The sequence below is a fragment of the Aotus nancymaae genome, unplaced genomic scaffold, assembly GCF_030222135.1.
Source record: "Aotus nancymaae isolate 86718 unplaced genomic scaffold, 86718_ANA_hifiasm-v0.15.2.pri h1tg000025l, whole genome shotgun sequence".
In the NCBI taxonomy this organism is placed as follows: domain Eukaryota; kingdom Metazoa; phylum Chordata; class Mammalia; order Primates; family Aotidae; genus Aotus; species Aotus nancymaae.
This window is the reverse complement of record NW_026988438.1, coordinates 3,224,617-3,247,415: the sequence shown is the minus strand read 5'-3', so window position 1 is coordinate 3,247,415 and position 22,799 is coordinate 3,224,617. Positions and strand designations below refer to the sequence as shown.

Below are 22,799 nucleotides of genomic sequence, written 5' to 3'. Positions count from 1 at the left end.
ATCATTATTTTTTAAGCTTTAATAAACTATTGAAGTACAGGGAGGAAATTTATTTTCAATTTTGTCTCTTTCAATGTCTGTTTTAAGTGTGTATTTCATAATGTACATATATTAATATGGTTATATAGTTATAAATAAATGAATAAAAGATATATGGGGAGAGGTGCTCAAAATTCCTTTTTTCTTGAGAAGAACTTGTTTAAAATAATTAGACAGTAACCTTAGAGAGTAACAAGCCATCAGTTAACATAAATAATAAAAGGAAAAAAAACAGAATAAAACAGTAATCTGAACACTTAGGATTGAATTAATATAATTTGTTGGCATTATGAAAAAAACAGGAATGAAGCTGTATTTGTTTCTTTTGTAGAAGAAACAGACAAGAGGGCGAGCCCTGAGGTGATACACTAGTAAAGTAACCAAGTACAGTAAAAGAATAAATGTGTGAAAAGGTTTCCTATATCAGTTTTTGTGTTACACAAATATATGAAATAAGTGGAAAATGACAACATAGCCAAGAAAAGCAAGCTTAAGATGATTTAAAAAGAGAATAAACAAAGGCATGTTTACAGTAAAAGAAAAAATCCCTCTTTGAAAACTAGCACAAGGCCAAAGCTTTTTATCTTTATTTAAAATTTAAAAGATCAGTCCAGAATGTTCTCCAGAAGATACTTCTGTATTTCCCCTCAAATCTTCCTCTCTTTGGAACTCTTCTTTCTTTCCTCTATTTCTCACTATTCTGCTCTGAGTCTACCTTCTGCAGCCAGGACTTGGAGAAGATAAAGTCCCTATTCAAGTTTACATTTTCTCTCACTCAAATAGCTAGTCTCAATTTAAGAAACATAATAATAGTAGCAGTAAAAGATAATGATATGAACCCTTACATATGTTAACTCTTCTAAGGTAGACATAATCACCCCTTTACAGATGAGGAAATTCAGACACATGTTGCTCAAAGTAATCAACTATTAAGTGGCAAGGCCAGGATTCCAATACAGGTATCTGGCTTCAGTACCTATACTCTTCACTGCTATGCACTACTATCTAGTAATATGCCAAATAAAATACAAGTAACATTTCCATGAATTTCTCATTTAAACTTTGTGTGTGTGAATGTTCCCGTTCCTAAGATTCCAGCATTCTAGAACCTTCATTTGGATCAAGTAATATTACCATGAATGGATTAAACTCAACATATGGCCTTTCAAGTTAAGGGAGTGGAATGAGAGAAAAAGGGAACTATTCCAGTTACAGAGTTGCTATATCTATGCAATCAGATGTAGGTGAAGAAGAAATTGCAAAGTTGGCAGTGCTTTTTATCCTTTGTACATCTAATGACTGTGCTCAGCAGTGTAACCACGAAGCAAAGCCTGGCACAGCTGTTCATTCTGTCTCATCATCTTTTATCTATGCAGTACTTTTCCCTTAGCATGAGTCTTTGAAATTCTGAAAGCCACGTGCTTCATTTCCCATCATTCTACACCTATGCCAAGTTTCAAGATTGGCTTTGATGTGTATCTAAAATGACTTGGCACACTGCTGTCATCATTCCCTGGATCTAACCCACTCTGTGAAACTGTGATATGATCATCACTGTCCCATGGGAGGAGACCAGCTGCATGTGGAACCATAGTGATGTCCTTTGACAACTTTGTGTGGTGCATGGGTCATGCTGATGACTGCTGTACAGTACAAAGTGAATGGGTTACACTTACATATTTTGAAATCATATAGGAGTTAAGCAGCTACCCTACCTCTAAGCCATAAATCTTCCACCTTAGAGTTTTAGTTCTGGCACTTTCCTCTTACCATGTTTTACAGTGGCAGCTTAAAAGCTGCAAGATTCAAATGCTTTCTTTTTCTTTTCTAAGGATGAGGAAAAAGCCTAGCATAGTATATATTTGTGCTCCAGATAATGCCTTTTGGTGAGCATTAACATAATTGATAAGACATTGTTCTCAGTGAATTTTTCATGGATTTGTAAACTATATTGTTTCATTTACCAATTAATGTCTTATTTGAAAGATTAAGTGACCATTTTGAAATAAGCCCTAAAATGGAAAATGTGCAGTTAATCATTCACCAGTCACTGCATATTGCAATGACATGGTTGTTATTAAAACATCTAACAACATTAATAACAAAAACAAGCAGCTGTTGTGGCTCACAGCCTATAGTCTCAGCTACAGGCGAGGCTAAAGCAGGAAGATTATTTGAGCCTAGGAGTTTGAGGCCAGCTTGGACAACATTGCAAGACACCCATCTCTAAAATAAAAATAAAAACACCCTCTCCAAACAGCCAAACCCTATCCCGACTCTAGAATGTAAACATGAAAAGTCCTTAGAGTATATAGAGATCTATACTTAACATTCTCCTATTTTTCATAGACTACATGATGATACTCTGCCAAAAAAAATCCTCAGTTTTCATGCCTTTTTTGGCCTTAGTTTAGGTCTATTTGTTTCTTGAAGTACATGATAACTGACTGCAGAGTAAGACATTCAAAGCTCTCAGAATTTCTCCCAAATTTGTCACTTTCAGATTCTCATCCCAAGTATAAAAGAATGAAGTGAGAAGATTGATGTTGAAAAGGACCTTGGAGGGCATTTTATTATCTACCTTTGAAAATGAAAAACAAAGTAAAACAACAGATTCTATAATAAGTCAATGCCAATTAAATGCCATACACTCTTCCAGATGTTGCAAAGAAAGGTAACCTAAAGGCTGATCTGTAGGAATTACATTCACCAGCTCCCAGTCAAGGGGTAGCCTTGACAGGAGGTCAACTAGAAGAAGGAAGGAAAATGGCAAAGTTATTACTCCCCTGGCCCCCTTACTTTGCAGGTTCCTCTGACTAAGACTGACCACAGTCCACTGCTTCTCTCCATGTGTGCTCTCACCTTCCAGGCACCAGTAACCTCACTCATCCCTCATTTTTGTAGGGCTTGGGGTGATGACGGCTTTGCTGTCGCTGGCCCTGGGCTTCTGTGCCCTGCCCTCTGCTTTCCCCATCCAGACTTTCATGATTAGTTTCCTTGTAAATAAGTCCTCTCTAACTTATTCTAATTGTGCCTTCTGTTTCAGCCTGAAATACTAACTAAAATAGAGATGTCAACTCAGATTTCAGGAAGCTTACATTTTAGCTAAATCTTCCAAGGCTCTTCAGGAGAGCAGACTTGAGATTAGCATGTAGCTCTCCTAACTTCTGAGCGATGATTTAAGTAGCCCCATAAAGTCATAGGACAGCTTCAACTAACCCAGCAAATTGGCAGATACGTATAGTTTGACAGGCATAGGAGTTTTTTTTAATTTGTCACTAGTATTTAAAAATTAGTAAAATTTATATAAAAGATTTGGATTTATGAGGGAATTTGGCCATGTCTGGGAGTAGATTTGGAACTGTTTATTCAGCTTTTCTACAGTCTCCACCATTTTCCCTTGTGTTACACCCAACCTATTGGTCTGAGTAGGTAATGAGTTTGTAAACCTTGTCTTGGTGAGTTTTCTCTTCTAGAGATATTTGTATGTGAGAGGAATAAAATATTTTAAATAATATAAATAATATTTTAATGGTAGAAATTCAGTATCAATACTTATAGAAGAGCTGCAAAGGGGTGTTTTATTTTGTTTTTTATCCAGGAAAAGAGAGCAGCAGGTCTTCGGATAGCATTGAAATTACAGTGTTTGAAGGCTCCTATTCTGGGCAGCAGTCCTCATAGACTGTGGCTTTTCAGAGCTCATTCCAGGGCTATTTTATCATGTTTATTGTGTATCCTTACAAGCCTTTTTTCACTGTTATCAGCATTTTCCAGCTCTTCACTACAGCTTAACATACAGCTGCTTGGTATCATGGTCATCTTCCCATTGAACATGCCTATCATTACTACTGATGATGAAAGAGAGAATAAAACACAACAGAAAAATTCTTAACCTGCTATGTCCAGTAACCACACCTGTTTTGGTTTAATAATATTACTGAATCATAAATGTCTTAACTCTAAAAGAACACAGTGATCAAAAAAGAGCCTTGTTCCAGCTCCAACATCTGCTGGAGGCATTTTCTTGGATTTTTTCCCCATTATATGGATTAAGAAATGGGGATATAATATGCATTTACACAAATGCAATTCAAGTCTTTAAAAAAATTATTACCCTCAAACATATGTTAATAGCTGAGAATGAGCTTAACTTATAAAATAACATCATGGCTTACATGATAGCACTGCAATCATCTAATGTAATCCATAAAATTTTCCATATTCTTGAAGATTGCTTTCCTGAGACCTTGCCATAAGCAGCCAGGCAGGTCATTCTGTCATCACAGGCCCCTTCCAGAGCAAACTGATTACCATTATTTGAAAAGTGTATAATTATTTTGAAATATCTTTCTAAATATTGGATACAAGCAATATTTAGTGGCCCAGATGGACCAGTTTCTACATATTTTGTTTGTTGAATTTGTCTACAACTATTGCCTTTAAACTCATGCTATCATTAGCAATGAAATGGCTTCATCTAATATGTGGAAAGTAACATAAAACAGAAATTTTTATCTTTAATATGAATACTTAAAAGAAGATGGATGTAAAAAGCTACTTACGAGTACATGAATAGTTAATAATCAAGGGGAAAGATATCTGTAAAATTTCTAACAATTTGAAACAAGAAGATAGGTCCTTTACAAGAAGTTAGTGCTAAGATTATGTCTGCTTACAAATAAAGGATCAGCTCCATTTGATAAGCTTTACAATCATAAAGAAAGATGTCTACTTACCGAGTACAATGTTCACTATCTGGATAATGGGTACACTAGAAGCCCAATTCCCAGCAGTATGCAATATACACATACATGTAACAAGCATGCACATATACCCCATAAATCCAAAATTAAATTAATTTTAAAAAGAAAGTTTTTTTCACTATGCTTATTATTATTTGCTGTGGTTTATCTCAAATGTTTGTGGGGATATTAGTAATACCTTCTGAAATATACTCTTCTTGTTTTTGTTTTTGGTTTTGGTTTTGAGACAGAGTTCTGCTCTTGTTGCCCAGGCTGGAGTGCAATGGTGTTATATTGGCTCATGGCAACCTCTGCCTCCCTTGTTCAAGAGATTCTCCTGCCTCAGCCTCCCAAGTAGCTGGGATTACAGGCATGTGTCACCACGCTCAGCTGATTTTGTAGTAGAGAAGGGGTTTCTCCATGTTGGTCAGGCTAGTCTCAAACTCCTGACCTCAGGTGATCTGCCCGCCCTGGCCTCCCAAAGTGCTGGACTCACAGGTGTGAGCCACTGCATCTGGCCTACTCTTTTTGTTTTAAGTTCAGATAGTGCAATTGAGGTGATGGATCATAGCAATGACACATTTAAATTTTGCTTAATAATGGGATTATATGTATTTGCCTTTACATTTTTCAAAAGAACATTTGTTCTTTTCCTAATTGGATTGCGTTTTGTTCATCAATGTGTTTTTAGAACCTCAAAGACAGACTAGGTTTTCAACAATTGCTAAATGAAGGAGTAGATGAATGAATGAATTTCAAATATTGTAAAATATATTGACTAGAAATATCACTATGTCACCTATAATATGTAATATAATTTTTTAGAAGAAAAACTTTCAACAAAATATAACATCATTATTTTAAAATACAACCCAATTTTCGTTATATGTTCCAGCCTCCTTTTTATTATTTTCTCTAGAAGGGAAGAGGTAACAGAGTAGTAATAGAGTTTTTTGACAGAAAAATCCTAATATGTTTTGTAACATTTTCCTGGTATTTGATAAAGTTTGGACAAAGAGTGGGAAATGCCTGATAACAAGCTACAACCCTCCTGAAGCTGGGTCTCCACTTTCATCCTATATTGCCTCCCTTATTGGTTATAATAGACTATGTCAACTTCCATAACAAGTTTGACCAAAATGTTATTGCAAAAGTTCACATTTCAGTGAGCTGGAGACAGAATCAAAAGTAGAGAGTAGCATGAATTAAATCTGCCTTTGTGTATGTCACTGTGACTGTAAATATGACCATATTGTTTAAGACAATAGAATGTTGAATATTTCAGAGCAGGAAGATACTTTAGACATTATCTAGTTCAACTCTCTTAATGTACAGATGAAGTAAGTGAAGCTTTGAAGCTGAATAAACAAGTGTAAATTCACCCAACAAATTAGTAGCCACAGTGTCTAATCCAGATCCCAGATCTTCTGTTTCCAAGTTTGCATGTCTTGAAAGTCACTTGTATAAAGTTACTACATTAAAAAATTGTAGATGACTCCAATGGAAAACTTTATTATTTTTTAAATATTAAACTCAGTCACAGATTAAATGTAAACTGTTATTAGTATAAAAAGTAGACAAAATTAATCAACCTTAGGAAAGATAGTGTCAATGAACAGGCAAAATCGCAATCCTTCACTAGATTATTAAATGCATTTTGCAATATTTTTGTCTTAGGTTTGCAATAAAGAAATTGGAGGCAAGAAAGTTTTTTAAAGCCCTTTGAGGTTAAGAAAGTAAAGCAAAAAAAGCAAAGAAATTCTTTTATAACTTATAAACCATATTTGAAAAGTGTGGGAGGAGGTAAAGCAAACAATTATACAGGAAGTTCACATCAGTAAAAATCGTCAACTATTTATCATAAAATATAACGTTGATTAAATATTGTAATGCATCGTTTAAAAGTGCTGGTTAGTGGATGGCTAGGTTCAGTGTTTTCGGCTGTCATTGAATACCAAATTTGGATTAACATCTCAATGAATAAAAGGAATCAAATGATCATTTTGTGACAAATTTGCCAGTATTGTAAGGTAAAAAAAAAAATAAATTTATGTGGATTTAATGACAAATCTTTAAAAAGAAATTTATTTTTTCTGAAAAATGTGATGCCTATATTTTTATAGTAACTTATCTTACTTATCTTTAAGCCATATCAAATTCTTTTTTTATTGATTTGTTTTTTGTTTTGGGTTTTTGGTTTTTTTTTTGACATTTATTTTAGGTCTGGGAGTAGATGTGAAGATTTGTTACTTAAATAAACATGTGTCATAGGGGTTTGTTGTACAAATTATTTCATCACCCAGGTATTAAGCCCAGTACCCAACAGTTATCTTTTCTGCTGCTCTCCCTTCTCCCACCCTCCCCGCTCAAGCAGATCCAGTGCCTGTTGTTTCTTTCTTCGTGTTCATAAGTTCTTATCATTTAGCTCTCACATATAAGTGAGAACATGTGGTATTTAGTTTTCTGTTCCTGCGTTAGTTTGCTAAGGGTAATATCCTCCTGCTCCATCCATGTTCCTGCAAAAGACATGACTTTTGTTCTTTTTTATAGCTGTATAGTATTCCATGGTGTATATGTACCACATTTTCTTTATCTAATCTGTCATTTATGGGCATGTAGATCGATTCTATGTTTTTGCTATTTTGAATAGTGCTGCAATGAATGTTTGCATGTGTGTGTCTTTATGGTAGAATGATTTATATTCTTCTGGGTATATTGCTGGGTCTAATGGTAGTTCAGCTTTTAACTCTTGGCAGAATTGTTACAATGCTTTCCACAATGGTTGAACTAATTTACACTCCCACCAGCGGTGTATTAGTGTTCCCTTTTCTCCACAACCTCACTAGCATCTGTTATTTTTTAACTTTTTAATAGTACCCATTTGGATTGGTGTGAGATGGTATCTCGTTGTGGTTTTCATTTGCATTTCTCTAATGATAGTGATATTGAGATTTTATTCATATGCTTGTTGGCTGCATGTATATCTTCCTATGAGAAATGTCTGTTCATTTATTTTAATGGGGCTTTTTGTTTTTCTCTTGTAAATTTGTTTAAGTTCCTTATAGATGCTGGATGTTAGGCCTTTGTCAGATGGGTAGTTTGCAAATATTTTCTCCCATTCTGTAGTTTGTCCAGTTACTCTGTTGATAGTTTCTTTTGTTGTTCAGAAGCTCTTAAGTTTAATTAGATCTCACTTGTCAATTTTTGCTTTTGTCGTGATTGCTTTTAGTGTGTTTGTCATGAAATCTTTGTCCGTTGCTATGTCCAGGATGATATTGTCTAGGCTCTCTTCCAAGGTGTTTATAGTTTTGGGCTTTACATTTAAGTCTTTAATCCATCTTAAGTTGATTTTTGTATATGGTGTAAGGAAGGGGCCCAGCTTCACTCTTCTGCATATGGCTAGCCAGTTATCCCAGCACCATTTACTGAATAGGAAATCTTTTCCCCGTTGCTTGTTTTGGTCAGCTTTATCAAAGGTCAGATGGTTGTAAATATGTGACCTTATTTCTGGGCTCTCTATTCTGTTCCATTGGTCTATGTGCCTGTTTTTGTACCAGTACCATCCTGTTTTGGTTACTGTAGCCTTGCAGTATAGTCTGAAGTCAAGTAACATGCATATCAAACTCTTGATCAGTTTTAATAACAATAAACTTTGGTTAACTATGTCTGTGCCACACAATTTAATTTAATTTAATGTCATTCAATTTAGACATCTGTCTCAGATGTAAGCACCTAATCCCACTCCTAAAAATGAAATAAATAATACAAGTTGATCCTTGGTTTGCAGTTACCTAAATTAGAGGAAAATATTTTAAGTTTTTTTTATAAGAAATCTCCCAAACTGTTTTGCTAGTAAACAAAAAATAAATCCTTCAGCAAGTGAGCCAAGTGCAGATGATTAACTCAGTCTAATTTGCTCTGGAAATAATTATGCATTTAGTTTGGTATAATGCATGTTAATCAATTTTTGAACCTGGAAACCAAAATATCTTCCCTTTGAAATTTCAAGATTTCTGCAGTAGTTGTTACCCTATAGCTCTCCAAGAAAATTTGCAAAATATGCAGGAAAATGTACCAAATGTGAAATTCGCTATCACATTAAGAATGATATGGAACTGAAAATGTCACTGACAAACACAATGTCTTTTGGGATATCTATTTCAGTGGATCTCTTTGTGGCTGCAGCAGAGATTTCTGGTGACCAGATGTCTATCTAGTTCACAAATCTAGACTCATTTCATTCAACATAGAGCTATATTTTAATAGGTTCCAATGAAACCAAGATGAGAGTCATATCTATCTGCCTTTGAGGGAAGGAAACATTCTAACAAGAGAATGCTGCTTTTTCACAATGAGCATCCTAAGTTATGTCTCCACCGAACGCCTTCTCAGTTTCTACAAGGATTCCATCAAAACCTTGCCATGGATTTCATTTTTTATTAGTATGATATGATCATCTAAAGCATATAAATAATGAATTTAGGGCATGGAGTGAATCGCCATTTTAGGATTAAAAAGTATTTTTAGAGGCAAATATAATCTAAATCATGTTTTAATTCCAAATATAATGAACTATATTTTGATATCTAAAATTTCATGATGGTGGCAAACAGAGAAAATTGCAGCACACTAAATTTAAGCTTTCAAAAGCTTTAATTTTATTCAGAAATTTGGAAGTTTTCTGATTTGGCTGCTGCTAAATGTTATTCTTTCTACTCACAGCTTGTTCGTTCTACCATTCCATTGAGCATCTATTGGGTAATATGTAGTAGATATTCTGTAGTGATTTATGGGGTGGATGATACTGCAAGATCCCCTGGTAAAACCTTACTTATTTGATAATAGGGCAGAAATCAATTAAGGCTCTGTCTCTTTTATTTAACACACACATTCTAATTTTGATTCCTTTTCAAAAAATATATAGTGAAATAAACATGGCCAACAATGTGTTGCCAATTATTGGTTGGTTGTAACTAACATAAATTAATAACTGTAAATGATCTGTAGTTAAAATATTTTTTGCATATATATATGTGTGTATATATATGTGTGTGTATATATATATGTGTATATATATGTGTGTATATATATGTGTGTGTGTATATATATGTGTATATATGTGTGTGTATATATATGTGTGTGTATATATATATGTGTGTATATATATATGTGTGTATATATATATGTGTATATATATATGTGTGTGTATATATATGTGTGTGTATGTATATATGTGTGTGTATATATGTGTGTATATATATGTGTGTATATATATGTGTGTGTATATATATGTGTGTGTATATATATGTGTGTGTGTATATATATATGTGTGTGTGTGTGTGTGTGTATATATATATATATTTTTTTTTTTTAGATGAGTCTCACTCTGTTGCCCAGGCTGGAGCGCAGTGGAGCAATCTCGGCTCACTGCAACTTCCACCTCCCTTGTTCAAGCGATTCTCGTGCCTCAGCCTCCCAAGTAGCTGGGATTAGAGTCATGAGCCACCATGCCCAGCTAATTTTTGTATTTTTAATAGAGACAAGGTCTCACCATGTTGGCCAGGCTGGTCTTGAACTCCTAACCTCAAGTGATCCACCCGCCTCGGCCTCCCAAACTTCTGGGATTACAGGCATGGGCCACCGTGCCCAGCCTGCAAATAGATATTTTTATAGGTTTTATGTCCATGTTTGGCATAGGTCTAGCATACTATATATTAGTCATTTGTATATATGTTATGAATTTTTCTTTCATTCTTGTTGTTAATATATATGTCAATATATATTTATCTATAGATAGCAATGTATTTATGTCTATTCATTTGTTTATGTATCTGTGAAACCACTTTAAAAAGTCCTAGATCTATAATGGTCAAAATAAATTTAATAAATTAATAATTTAATTAAATTTAATATGCTTATTAAATTTAAGAATATCTCTAGTTTACATTCATAATGTCTATCATTTCATGGATAGATATTATGAATGTAAACTAGAGGTAAGAATATGCTAAAATTACCATAATCTACCATTTTGAGATGACAGTTACTAAGGTGATAATAAAATTATGCATAGTTTATCAGATTGGAACACATGAGTTAACTGAAAATAAACCACAAAATATAATTAACAGTTGAGACACATATGACTTTTAGTATTTTAAAATAATAACTAGAAAACTATTCTTTCTTTTGGTTTTTAATTTTTACTTCACTGAGACACTGATTTTATTCTAGGCCTTTCTTATTGACTGCTGATCTTTCCCCGTCATTTGACGTTAAAGACAATACAATGAATGCATCATCAATGTAACATGGTCTGAAAGGGATCAGTAAATTGAATGTGATCATTAGAAATAGATCCAATTCTTGACTTAGCAGAGACTATGGAAGTCTTTTTTATAAGCTTCTTCTATTACATTTCTTTTTTCTTAGTATATTTATGGTCCATTTGCTAATACACTATTAGGAATCAAATCACTGAAGATTTTAGCATTTTATTATCACTAAGACCTTTGTTTTAGTCTTCTTGATTGTGAGAAGTTGTTGTCAGATCAAATCCTTTTTATGCCTCAGATTATAGGGCACACTAATTCTTCAAATTGTCTCTAAGGCCTTCTATAGAAGATGCTGCCTTGCTGAGAAGGAATAAATGGCCAAAGTGTCTGTATCTGAAGTTTTTTGTATTATCTTAAATATCCCACATTGAGGATGGACAGGTAAAATAGGCATATGAAGCAATATATTTTTGGTATATTCAACCTATAATTATTATGGATTTTTCATGTAGTAATATGACAATATAATATGAAATAATTTAAGGTGCTTATTAAGACTGAAAGAGAAATCAGTAGTAGGCTATGATTTGTTTATTTATTTTATGGTATAACAGTTAGCATTATTATAAAATCTAGAGTTTTTGTTAGATGCTTCTACTTCTCACAGGGAAGCGACAATATTAATGTTCTTGTGTAGCTTAGTATGCTATACGTAATTTATATGTGATTTTCAGACTTGTAATTACAAAAAAAAGTATTAAGGAGTCATTCATGCTCAGCATCCCAAAAGGGAAAACCCAGAAAACACTATCAATACATAACTGAGCCTCTCTGGTTTTCTTCATTTGGAGTGATGAAATCAATCATTTGATTGAATTGACACAACAGTCCTTCAACTGTATAATCTGCTTCAAGATACTATGTTGCTTAACATAACAACAAGCCAAAATTGAAAACACTAAAATGTTAGTTTTTGTTTCCTTTGATTTCTTTCTTTTTTCTTTCTTTTGGTCTGTGGGCTATACAATAGTATTCAGAGTTCTCTAACATAAGATAATGATTCTTCACAATTCCTTCCTTTCTCAAATTTAGCTGCACATTGAGATCACCTAGAAAACTTAACAAAATGCTAACATTTGAGCCCAAGAAATTCTGATGTAATGTGGATGAAAACCTGGGCATTGGGTCATATAATATCTCCCGCTGGTGATTACAATGAGCAGCAGGCTTGGCATCCATTGGTATATGTAAATCTGATATTCTCATGACTGATCATTGCTGGACTGCCACCCAACTTTTGCAACCTCCCATTTACTGAAGATTTGGTCTCCCTGTCTCCCTCTCTCTCCTCTCTTAGAATAGATACTTCTGTCAAAGCTTGACTGTGACTAATTAAAAAAAAAGCAATTATTCTTATACATTTATTCTACATTTTTTTCACGTGTTTATACATGTTAGAGGCAACAACAATAACTTCTAGCAGTGTTTATTTTTGTTAAAAGAAACCAATTGAATTAAAGGTTAAGACACCTTCTGATTGCACAGATTAAACAAGAAAGTATTACATATTTCAACTTTACAAAGCATCTTATTGATTTAAAAAGATCCATACTATTGATAAAGTTCACCATGAAACATATATGCAATAAGGAGACTAACATATTCATTTTACATATCTACAACATGTATTTTCATATTTCTAAATCAACCACAAGTCTTATAGAAAATATTTAGGTCCATGAAAAAGCTTCAAAACATTAAAAAATTAACATTTTGAAAAGATCACGTGAAAGCTCATTAAATAATAACATTGACAAATAAATAGTTAATCAGCTTTACTTATTAGCTGCTGCCATGCATTTCTGGCATTCCATTCCAAGCAAGGGTCTGCATGCAGGGTATAATTTCATACTATGCGACTGTAAAAAGCTACGGGGCTTATTTTTGAAGTGAAATGTCACAAGGTCTTTCATTCTCTTTCAAAGGAAGATCACTCATGGCTGCTAAACTGTTTCCATGAAGCGTACCAAAAAAGCACCTTTCTGAAATGTTACTGTGGAGATTCATGGCAACAATTTTTTTTAACTTTTCTGTTTTGAAGGGGATTTGTTTGCAAGAAGGGATGGACCAAGAGATGGAGGGTAACTGAGAAGCCCTTTTCTGTTTTAAAATATAATGATTCGCTGATGTATATAATATCAACAGTCTTTTAAGAACGATGGGGAATTAAAACTACAGGATACATGGAATTTAAATGCAAATTGCATTCATGGATATACATGCATCTTGAAAAACTTGAAAAGGGAAAACTATTCCCAAAGAAGGTCCTGATACTTAGGACAGCTTGCTGGGTTTGATCAAAGCAGAAAGCATATGCTTTCAAGTTACAAAATAGCAATGGCAGGCTTGAGTCTTCCAAGCAATCAAATCTGTAAAGCAGATGGTTACTAGTAAGTCTAGTTATGGGAGTCTGAGTTCTAACTCATGCTGTGCTTGCTGGATTTGCTGGCTCTCTTCCGCTCTCTGTGATGCTGGACTGGCTTGGCAGGTGACATGCTCTCAAAGTTGTGACTGGACTCGTTGTGCTGGCGGGTGTACCTCTTACACTTGCAGGCAGTGACTACTGTGATTTTGTAGGTGCGCGTGCTGCCATCTTGGCATTGCAGCTGGATTCTCTGGGTACGGGTTTTGTCATTGACACACCGCCACTCCTGGGAGCTCCTCCTGCTCCAGTACTTTGTTCCATAGCCTCCTCCAATCCAGTTAGGGAGCACTGGCAGGGGCAAGCACTCGCCAGCACACACCAGCTCCTTCAGAGGGCTGATGCTGGTGCACTGGCCATCAGAGATGTATTTGGTGGAACGCAGTTCTCGGCAACCCACTTGAACCTGAGCTGCGAGAAACAAAAAAGAATGTGCATCAGAGACAAAATGCAAATGAAAACTTTCTTAAAAAGTGATCTGCAATGACAAAAATAGCCAAATGACAATAAATTGCCAAATAGAAAGTGAGCACCTACTTTATTTTCACAATGAAAAAATCTGCCTGGATAGTACACAGAAACTTTCATGAAAATCATTAGTTTACATGGCTATAACTCTTTTGGGGGAAAAAAAAATCTAAGCCTGATTTTTTTCATGTATAACATTAGCTAATTGCTTATTAGAGTGTTTGAAAATCCAGTTTTCTTACTCTCTCCAATAAGGGGTTAGCAGCTCTTCCATTTATGTGTAAATATTGATTCTTCAGTAAGTTAAAACAGTATACTTTAATATTCTCTTTCTCAAGGGTCATATAGGTTAATGTCTGTAAGTGCTTTTAAATAAGCTTTAAAAAAATCTGTTGAGAAAATGTGGAAGGTATTTAAATATTGTGTAAATGCATATGCATTCGGTAATGTTTTATTTCAATTATTGATTTTAGCTGCAGAGACTCATACATACATATGTGTATAACGTCTGACATTTTGCATATCAAACTTAATAACTATGTTTTAAACATAAATTCCCAAACTGTCTTTTAAAAAATACAAACAGTAAAATGTTTGAAATGCAAAATGCCACTACAACTCAAGATTCAAAGAATATAAAAGCCCCTAAATAAGGAACGTATGGTTGCCATAACAACTTGGCTACATTTCCATGAATTTTATGGCAGAAAAATGCCTAACATGTCTGATTTACAACTGCAAAAGGAACCAGGGTGTTCATTTCCCGAATATTGGTCATGGCAAACTTTTTGTTTTAGTTATTTGGATTTGATAGGTATGTTGTCTAATTGGCTGTTTCTTGTTACATGCCTTATATAATTAAAGCAAAAATTAATCTTGAAATATTTTAAGTTTTCTTTATCATTGCTTTGTTATCCAAACTTGAGGAGAATTGCCTATAACAAGCTTGAAAAGAAATCAAGCTTGCCAACCAGGAAAAAAAAAAGGATGTTTAAAAGTACAGGCTGCTGACATTTTAAAACTAAAAATTATAAGAGACACTGAAGTGGTTCTACAAAGAGTAATAAAAGCTACATCAAAATAGAAACTGAATCAGGAGTTTTACTTCATCTCTGTATCCCAGTACTTCTAAGGTAAGAGATACAGCCTAAGGGGAATGTGATGGTTGTGGAAAAATTCATGTATATACACATACATGCATAGAAATCAAGAACTGTGGGACTAAATGTAAAGTGTAAATTGTTTGGCTGGACAGTGTGCTCAGCGTGCCTGAGTCTGCCTCCAGCTCACCTTCCTGCAGCTGCCTCAGGAATGCACCTGGAAATAGCCAGAAATAATTTTGACTTGTCAAGCTTTCTGTTCCTGTGTATATACAGATTTGGCATTTTTGCAGTGACAGTTCATTGACAATGAATACCCACCACATTGCTCAGTAATCTAATAATAATCAGATATGTCCTGTGTACTTAAAAGCAACCATCTTCATGAAAGTTAAAACATCTTAGCTTTCTTAGACACTAGCAGTCATATTTGCTTTGACTTTTCAAAGGTCAAAACTACTTTTTGTAGTTGAATGTAGTAAAGAACGAGAGGCAAAAGATTTGTGTAAGATTTCCTGTGCACTGTTTCTCTCTCTCTTAAAACCTGATTATTAGCATGTGACCTCTTCTAAGGGAAAAGATGGAAACAAAAGTTAGGAGAAATTTGAATCCCCCTAACAAGTGGTCAATTAGCATGTCAACTAAGCAAGCAGAAAAGGAAAAAAAAATATATGTTCCCTGTATAAGAAAACACTACTGTACTGTTGTTTTAAATCTCTTAAGTTACAAAAATGTCCCCAGTCTGTCACAGAAATATACAATTATCTAAATTTTGAACTTGACAACAAGGAATTATTTTAGAAAAACATGATTCTCCAGCATTTGTAGTTTATCCCTCTTTTACATTGAGCATCATTAAAACTTTCAACTATCTCTCTAGACATATTTTAAAAATCCAGTGTAAACAACTTTTTTTCTCCTGGAAGCTTCCTTTTTCCCCTTGTAATTCCCTATACATATTTGTGGTTAGTTACCTTTATACACTTTACCAAAATTGCACATGCCCCGAAATACGTTTACAAAACAACCTGAACTTGAGCTATCTAGAACAGTACTTTTAAAAACTCTCATTTTGCATGATTTTGACAAAACAACAGTCTAATTCCTGGAAATGTTTTCTTTGTGAATGTTTGATAAAACTTAAGTCTGTGCTTACATTATTAAACCACTATTTTAGTTAGGTTAACTTTAAAATCACTACCTAGGGAAGAATGCCAGCCTACACATGCAGCAGATTACTCCCAGATTGTTTCACAAAATGTATAGTTATATACTGGTAACTAACATATGTGTGTGTATATATATATATATATATAAACGATATTGGTAACTAGTTATATATATATATAACTATATATTACCAATATTGTTATATATATATAACTATATTGATAGTTATATATATATATATAAAACAATGTTACAGGGATATAAAACAATGCTACAGGGATGTGAGCTAATGCTACCAGAAAAGAAAAAAAAATCTGTAAAAGTAAAACACACTTACTGTTCCGATCCAGTCCAGCGTTACTGAAATGCCTGCCTCCATTCCTGGCTTGATTCAACGTGCTGTTGCTGCTGGGGTATGCTGGAACAGGTTTAACCACATGTGAATAAAGGATTTCTGTAGCATCATTTTTAAAAGCCAAACAGCTTTTCATTAGGATGCATGCAAGGGGAAGAAGGTAGAAATGAATGGCAGGAGGAAGCATGGTGAGTAGAGGATTTGCTTGGCTAAAGAGCTGGTTAATTCCTTTGCCTCTGCTTCTGCACTGTAACTGTGAAATTCCTCCTCAAGCTTCCCTTTATATATCCACCGAGGTTTGGCGTTCATTCAGGTGTAAAGTTGTGTAGAGCTTCAGAGTGAAAACACAGAGAAGGGGTGGGATCCCTACATGACCCTGCAAAAGAATTTTACCAATGGAAAAGAAGACTGCAGAAAAGGAGGAGCTTGGTATACAAATTGCCTGAAATTTCAGAGTTGGACTTCATCACTTGTCTGTGAGCCGATGCAGGCAGGCACATTCTATATCAATGGCAGACTCTCCTCTGCCATTTCCTTTCCTGAATCTGGTTAACATTCGGGTTTAATTTAAATGAAAATACATTGCTGTTCATTTGAAGCGATTGGCTTTCTCACAGTTGTTCTATACTTTCCTCAGATTTTAGAGTATTTGGGGCAGGAAGGGGGTTTCTCCCAGATAACAGGAGGAATTCATGTGAGTTTAAATATTGTAGGACTTGCATAAAGCACCTAGTTAGCTAAACATTGCTTTCTCTCAGGAAGCAAACCAATATATTTTTTTCCTTAAAGTAAAAGGCACAGAGCTAAAACCTGCCCCCTGGACATGCTTGAATAATGCAGCTTTGATCTGCATGAACTACTGTGCTGCTAGGTAAATTATTGCCAGGGGTTCTTTGTGGAGAATAATAAGCAGAGTTCTGTCTGCATTAAAGTAACTAATATTCATTTTCATCTTTAAAATGTCACAAGCATTAATATCCATAGCATTGTTTTACACAAAACAAAGCCATTTCTGACAGATTATTGTTTAGCAAATTCAAAATAATTTTTTCTATATTTTTTTCTTTGCTGCAGAACATATATTCTACTTATAAATTTGCTAAATATTTTGTTCATTAGACTCTTCTGCCCAGGTAAGAAACCTATTTTTCTGAATTACTTTACCCATACGCAAACACATTGTACCATTAATTAATTATTGGCCACTGATCATCCCTTTAAAAATTCATGAAATTCCATTATGGGACATCTCAATTGGAATAACTATTCTGAAGCACCTTTTCAATTATAAATCCTTTTTTGTCCTTTGTGTGACTACCTAACTCACCTAATTTTGTATCTCTTTTCTGTATAAGCATTTATCCATTGTAACTGCTATTCATCTATCTGTTTGTCTACCTGAATTTCTCCATAGCAGCACTATTGACATTTTGGAAGAGACAGTTCTTTATTATTGGGGGACTGTCCTGTGTGTTTTTCAGCATCCCTGGCTTCTACCCACTAGACGCCAGTAGCACCCCCTAGTTGGTAACAAAAATATCTCCAAACATTGCCAAATGACCCGTAGGGGTAAAATCACCCCTGATTCCACCACCAATTATCTATTCATCTATCTCACTATAAAAAGAAAGTAAAAATAAGGATAAAGGAAAGCTATTATAATAGAAAGAAATTATTATTGTTCTTTTTTAGGACAGAAATGGTACTGTATTTTTGTTTTAAAACAATGACTGCTTCTCTATTAGAGGTATATACTGGAATATCCTTAGGTGAAAGGATTTTATATAATCTTTTATATTATATGGAATAAGCTAGAATAAGCTTCAAAAATATGAGGAGGTTAGAGGTATGAGTGGCAAAAGATTAGTTACAACTTGATGGTTGTTAGAGAAGGATGGTAAAATAAAATTCTGTTTATTCTTGTGTATGTTTCAAATTCTACATAACAAAAAGTTTAAAAACCAGAGTCAGACGATCAATCTAATGGACATATACTTCCTACTAACAATATATCTTTATCCTAAGGTTGGATGTAGTCATTTATTCTAACATCCTTCCTAAAAAACATGTCAGTTTATTTTGTGTAAATGGAAATTATAGGCAACCTTCTAAAATACTAACTATGAAGAATTTCTTGTCCTACTTATCAGAGGATTCAATGTTAATTACACAAAGTATGTTAATATTAATCATTGACCCACAGACCCAATGCCTAAAGGAAATTAAAAGGTCAAAATAATCTAATCTGTTCCTCACTACTTTTTACTTTTTTTTTTTTTTTTTTTTTTTAAAGAGAAAGAGAGGAAAATAGGAAGGAGGAAAAAGGAAGAGAAAGAGAGAGACCGAATGGGGAGGAGGAAGAAGGAAAAGAAAGAGGGAGAGAGAATGGGAGTATTGATTTCTTGCCCAGGCTAGAATGCAATTTAGTAATGGGTATTGAAAACCTCTTTTATACTGATAATTATACTTAATGATGTAGTCAGGAAGGAATAAGGGAAGAAGATAACAAACAAACAGCCAACCAATATTTAATTTAAACCTATGAAATGCTATGCGATCACTGAGGAGTGATTTACTTCCAATTATATAGTCACCTTTGGAATAGGTGTGAGGTGGTAATGTATGTTTTGTGTATTTGAAGTGGAGAGTTCTATAAATGTTTATTAAGTTTACTTGTTCCAGGTCTGAGTTCAAGTTCTGAATATCCTTGTTAATTTTCTATCTCGTTGATCTATAGAATCGTTAGCTCTTCTTGTTGCATTGATCCTTTTGCCATTATGTAATGTCATTCCTCGCCTCTTTTGATCTTTGTTGCTTTAAAGTCTACTTTACCAGAGGCGAGAATTGCATCTCCTGCTTTTTGTTTATTGGTTTATTTTTACTCTCTGTTTGATTGGTAAATCTTCCTCCTTCTCTCTGAGTCTTTGTGTATTGTTGCATGTAAGATGGGCCCGGATGCAGCATACCGATGGGTTTTGGCTTTTTATCCAATTAAAATATATATAAGTTTAATACCGGCGTTTGATGCTAGCTGGCTGTTTTGCCCATTAGTTGATGTAAATTTTTTATTGTGTTAAAGTTCTTTGCTTTTTGATATATTTTTGGAAAGGCTGATATTGGTTGTTCCTTTATATGTATAGTGCTTCTTTCAGAAGCTCTTGTAAAGCAGGCCTGGTGGTGGTGAACTCTCTAAGTACTTGTTTGTTCGCAAAAGATTTAATTTTTCCTTCGCTCATAAAGCTTAGTTTGGCTGGATAGGAAATTCTGGGTTGAAAGTTCTTTTCTTTAAGGATGTTAAATATTGGTCCCCACTCTTTTCTGGCTTGTAGGGTTTCTGCTGAGAGATCTGCTGTAAGTCTGATAGGTTTCCCTTTATGGGTAACCTGACCTTTCTCTCTGGCTGCCCTTAGTATTTTCTCCTTCATTTCAACCCTGATAAATCTGGCGATTATGTGCCTTGGGGTTGGTCTTCTTGAAGAATATCTTTGTGGTGTTCTCTGTATTACCTGGAGTTGAATATTACCCTGCCTTGCCAGGTTGGGAAAATTTTCCTGAATGATATCCTGAAGAGTATTTTCCAACTTGGATTCATTCTCTTCATCACATTCAGGTACACCTATCAAACGTAAATTAGGTCTTTTCACATAGTCCCATATTTCCTGGAGACTTTGCTCATTCCTTTTCATCCTTTTTTCTGCATTCTTGTCTTCTCGTTTCATTTCACTGAGCTGGTCCTCGACTTCTGATATCTTTCCTTCTGCTTGATCAATTCGACTGTTTAAACTTGTGCATGCTTCGCGAAGTTCTCGTGTTGTGTTTTTCAGCTCCATCAATTCACTTATATTCTTCTCTAAATTGTCCATTCTCGTTAACATTTCGTCAAACCTTTTTTCAAGGTTCTTAGTTTCTTTGCATTGGGTTAGAACAAGTTCTTTTAATTCACAGAAGTTTCTTATCACCCACGTTTTAAAACCTGCTTCTGTTATTGGAACACACGTGTAATCTATTAGGCCTTGTTCCCTTACTGATGAGGAATTGCAATCCCCTGTAGAGGGAGAGGCATTCTGATTTTGAGTATTCTCTACCTTTTTACGCTGGTTTCTTCCCTTCATTATATATTTGTCTGTCTGTCGTCTTTATAATTACTGACTTTCTAATTGGGTCTCTGACGTCCAACTTGTTGATTCCCTGCGCCAAAATCTGAGCAATCCACTGAGCCGGCCAAAACAGCGGTGTTAAGATTGATGGTGCTTTTCTGCCCGGGAATCTCCAGACTCTGCACCAAGAACTGGCGTGCTAAGGCACCAGCAAAACCGCCACGCCGGCCACGGGAGTCGCCCTGGCGACCCGTGGAGCTCTTCCACTGGGAATCTCCTGGTCCGTGAGCAACTAATATTCGTCTGAAAGTGTGGCGTCCTCTCGTTCTTTGCGCTTTCACTGGGAGGTACGTGCCCGAGCTGCTAATCATCAGCCATCTTGGATCTCTCTCTCCTACTTTTTACTTTTTTTGTGTGTCAGAAGCAGGAGATATTTTAATTGGAATTTAATTATCAGGTTGGGCTAATGAGATTGACCAAATTCATGCATAGTTGTTAAATCTGCTGCACGTAATATTCTGTAGGCTCAGCCTTAGGATATCACCTCAGGCAGAAGCAAAATTAGAAGAGAAGGCAAGGTAGTTGTGCCTGTGGACAAGACAAACTTAGAGTTCTTGGGCCCAATTTACCTGACAGACCTCTAGAAAACTACTTTGAGGCTGGGTGCAGTGGCTTCTGCCTGTAATCCCAGCACTCTGGAAGGCCAAGTCAGGAGGATTGCTTGAGCACAGGAATTCAAGACCAGCCTGGACAACATAGTGAGACTGCATCTCTGCAGAAATAAAATAAAAACTAGCTGAGCATGGTGATTCACACCTGTAGTCCCAGCTACTTGGGATGCTAAGGAGGAAAGCTTGAGCCTGAGAGCTTGAGGCTGTAGTGAGCTGTGATAGTACTGCAACACTCTAGCCTGGGCAAGTGTGAGACCCTGTCTCAAAATAAATAAATAAAAGAAGGAAAACTACTATGATAAAATAGAATAATCACAAATTTAATATTTAACAGTTATTCTGATCAGTTTAAAACCGTTCCATTAAAAATAACCACAAACTATTGCTTCTCAGCCTTTTGGCTAAGATCGAGTGAAGAATAACCACAAACTACAATAACCCAAGAAGAATGGATATAGATGTTTAATATTGAAATTGATTCTTTCTCATCTCCAGGTGTTAATATGTACATGTTATTCCCTTAACATAGAACACTCTTTCCTCACCCTCTTCCTTGGCTAATCACCTACTTTTCCTTCCAATCTCAGTTACGATGGTACTAGCATTGGGAAAACTTTCCTTGTCCTCTCTTCCCTCTGTCTGCTCAAGTCTCAATCCAGCATACATGTGCCAGAACAGCTAGTTGCCTAATGACTTGGCAAGACTTATGAAAAAAGAACCATTTCTATCTTATGGGTATTGTAGAATTAGTGGTTAAATTAAGTATTTAAGATATATGGCAAATACATTCTTTCACATAAAAAGGTTGGTTAATATTTGTGGTAGGCAGTTAGTAAGATGGCTCCCAATAATCCCCTTCTCATGATATTCACATCCTTGTAGCAATCCCCTTTCCTTGAGTGTGGGAAGAATGTAGTAAACAGTATAACATACTAACATGATGAGATGTGACTTCTATGATCGGGTTTTCAAAAAGCTGTGACTTCTGTCTTTCTGGCTGCTCTCACTCTCTCACTTGCTTGCTTTGGTGGAAGCCAGCTACCATAATGTATTTCCCCATAGAAAGGTCCATGTAACAAGGAACTGATGCCTGTAACCAACAAGGAACTAAATTAGCCCCTCAACCAAACGGGTGAGGATTCCATCAACAACCACGTGAGTGAGCTTAGAAGCAAATCCTCTCACAGGTAGTCTTTCAGATGAGGCTGCATCCCTGGCTACAACCTGAATGAAAACTTTAGGAGGGACATCAAACCAGAGGCACCCACAGGTGTTTGTTGTTTTAACTAAGTTTGGGATAATTTGTTATGTTACATAGATAATCAGTACAATGTTACTTGTAATTAAGTATTTTTGTGAATAATGCTAGGGCCTTGAGAGCATCAGATGTGGAATCATTA

At 35.1% G+C, this 22,799-nt stretch overlaps 2 protein-coding genes across 2 annotated transcripts in view; one reads left to right on the top strand and one right to left on the bottom strand.

Moving 5' to 3' along the window:
- Positions 1-22,799, top strand: part of LRRC72 (leucine rich repeat containing 72) — a 169,994-nt gene that overhangs the window by 33,600 nt on the left and 113,595 nt on the right.
- SOSTDC1 (sclerostin domain containing 1) lies at positions 12,527-17,078 on the bottom strand. The gene is made up of 2 exons (XM_012450706.3): positions 16,614-17,078; positions 12,527-13,949 (listed from the first exon to the last, which is right to left on the bottom strand). Exons 1-2 carry the CDS (start codon positions 16,816-16,818, stop codon positions 13,534-13,536), a joined length of 621 nt encoding a protein of 206 aa, XP_012306129.1. The 5' UTR covers positions 16,819-17,078; the 3' UTR covers positions 12,527-13,533.

Excerpts from the sequence above, each read along its gene's own strand:
- SOSTDC1 (XM_012450706.3), bottom strand. The coding sequence starts at position 16,818 with ATGCTTCCTCCTGCCATTCATTTCTACCTTCTTCCCCTTGCATGCATC. Across the intron at positions 13,950-16,613 it reads CGCTGGACTGGATCGGAACA|CTCAGGTTCAAGTGGGTTGC; the intron begins GTAAGTGTGTTT and ends TGTTTCTCGCAG.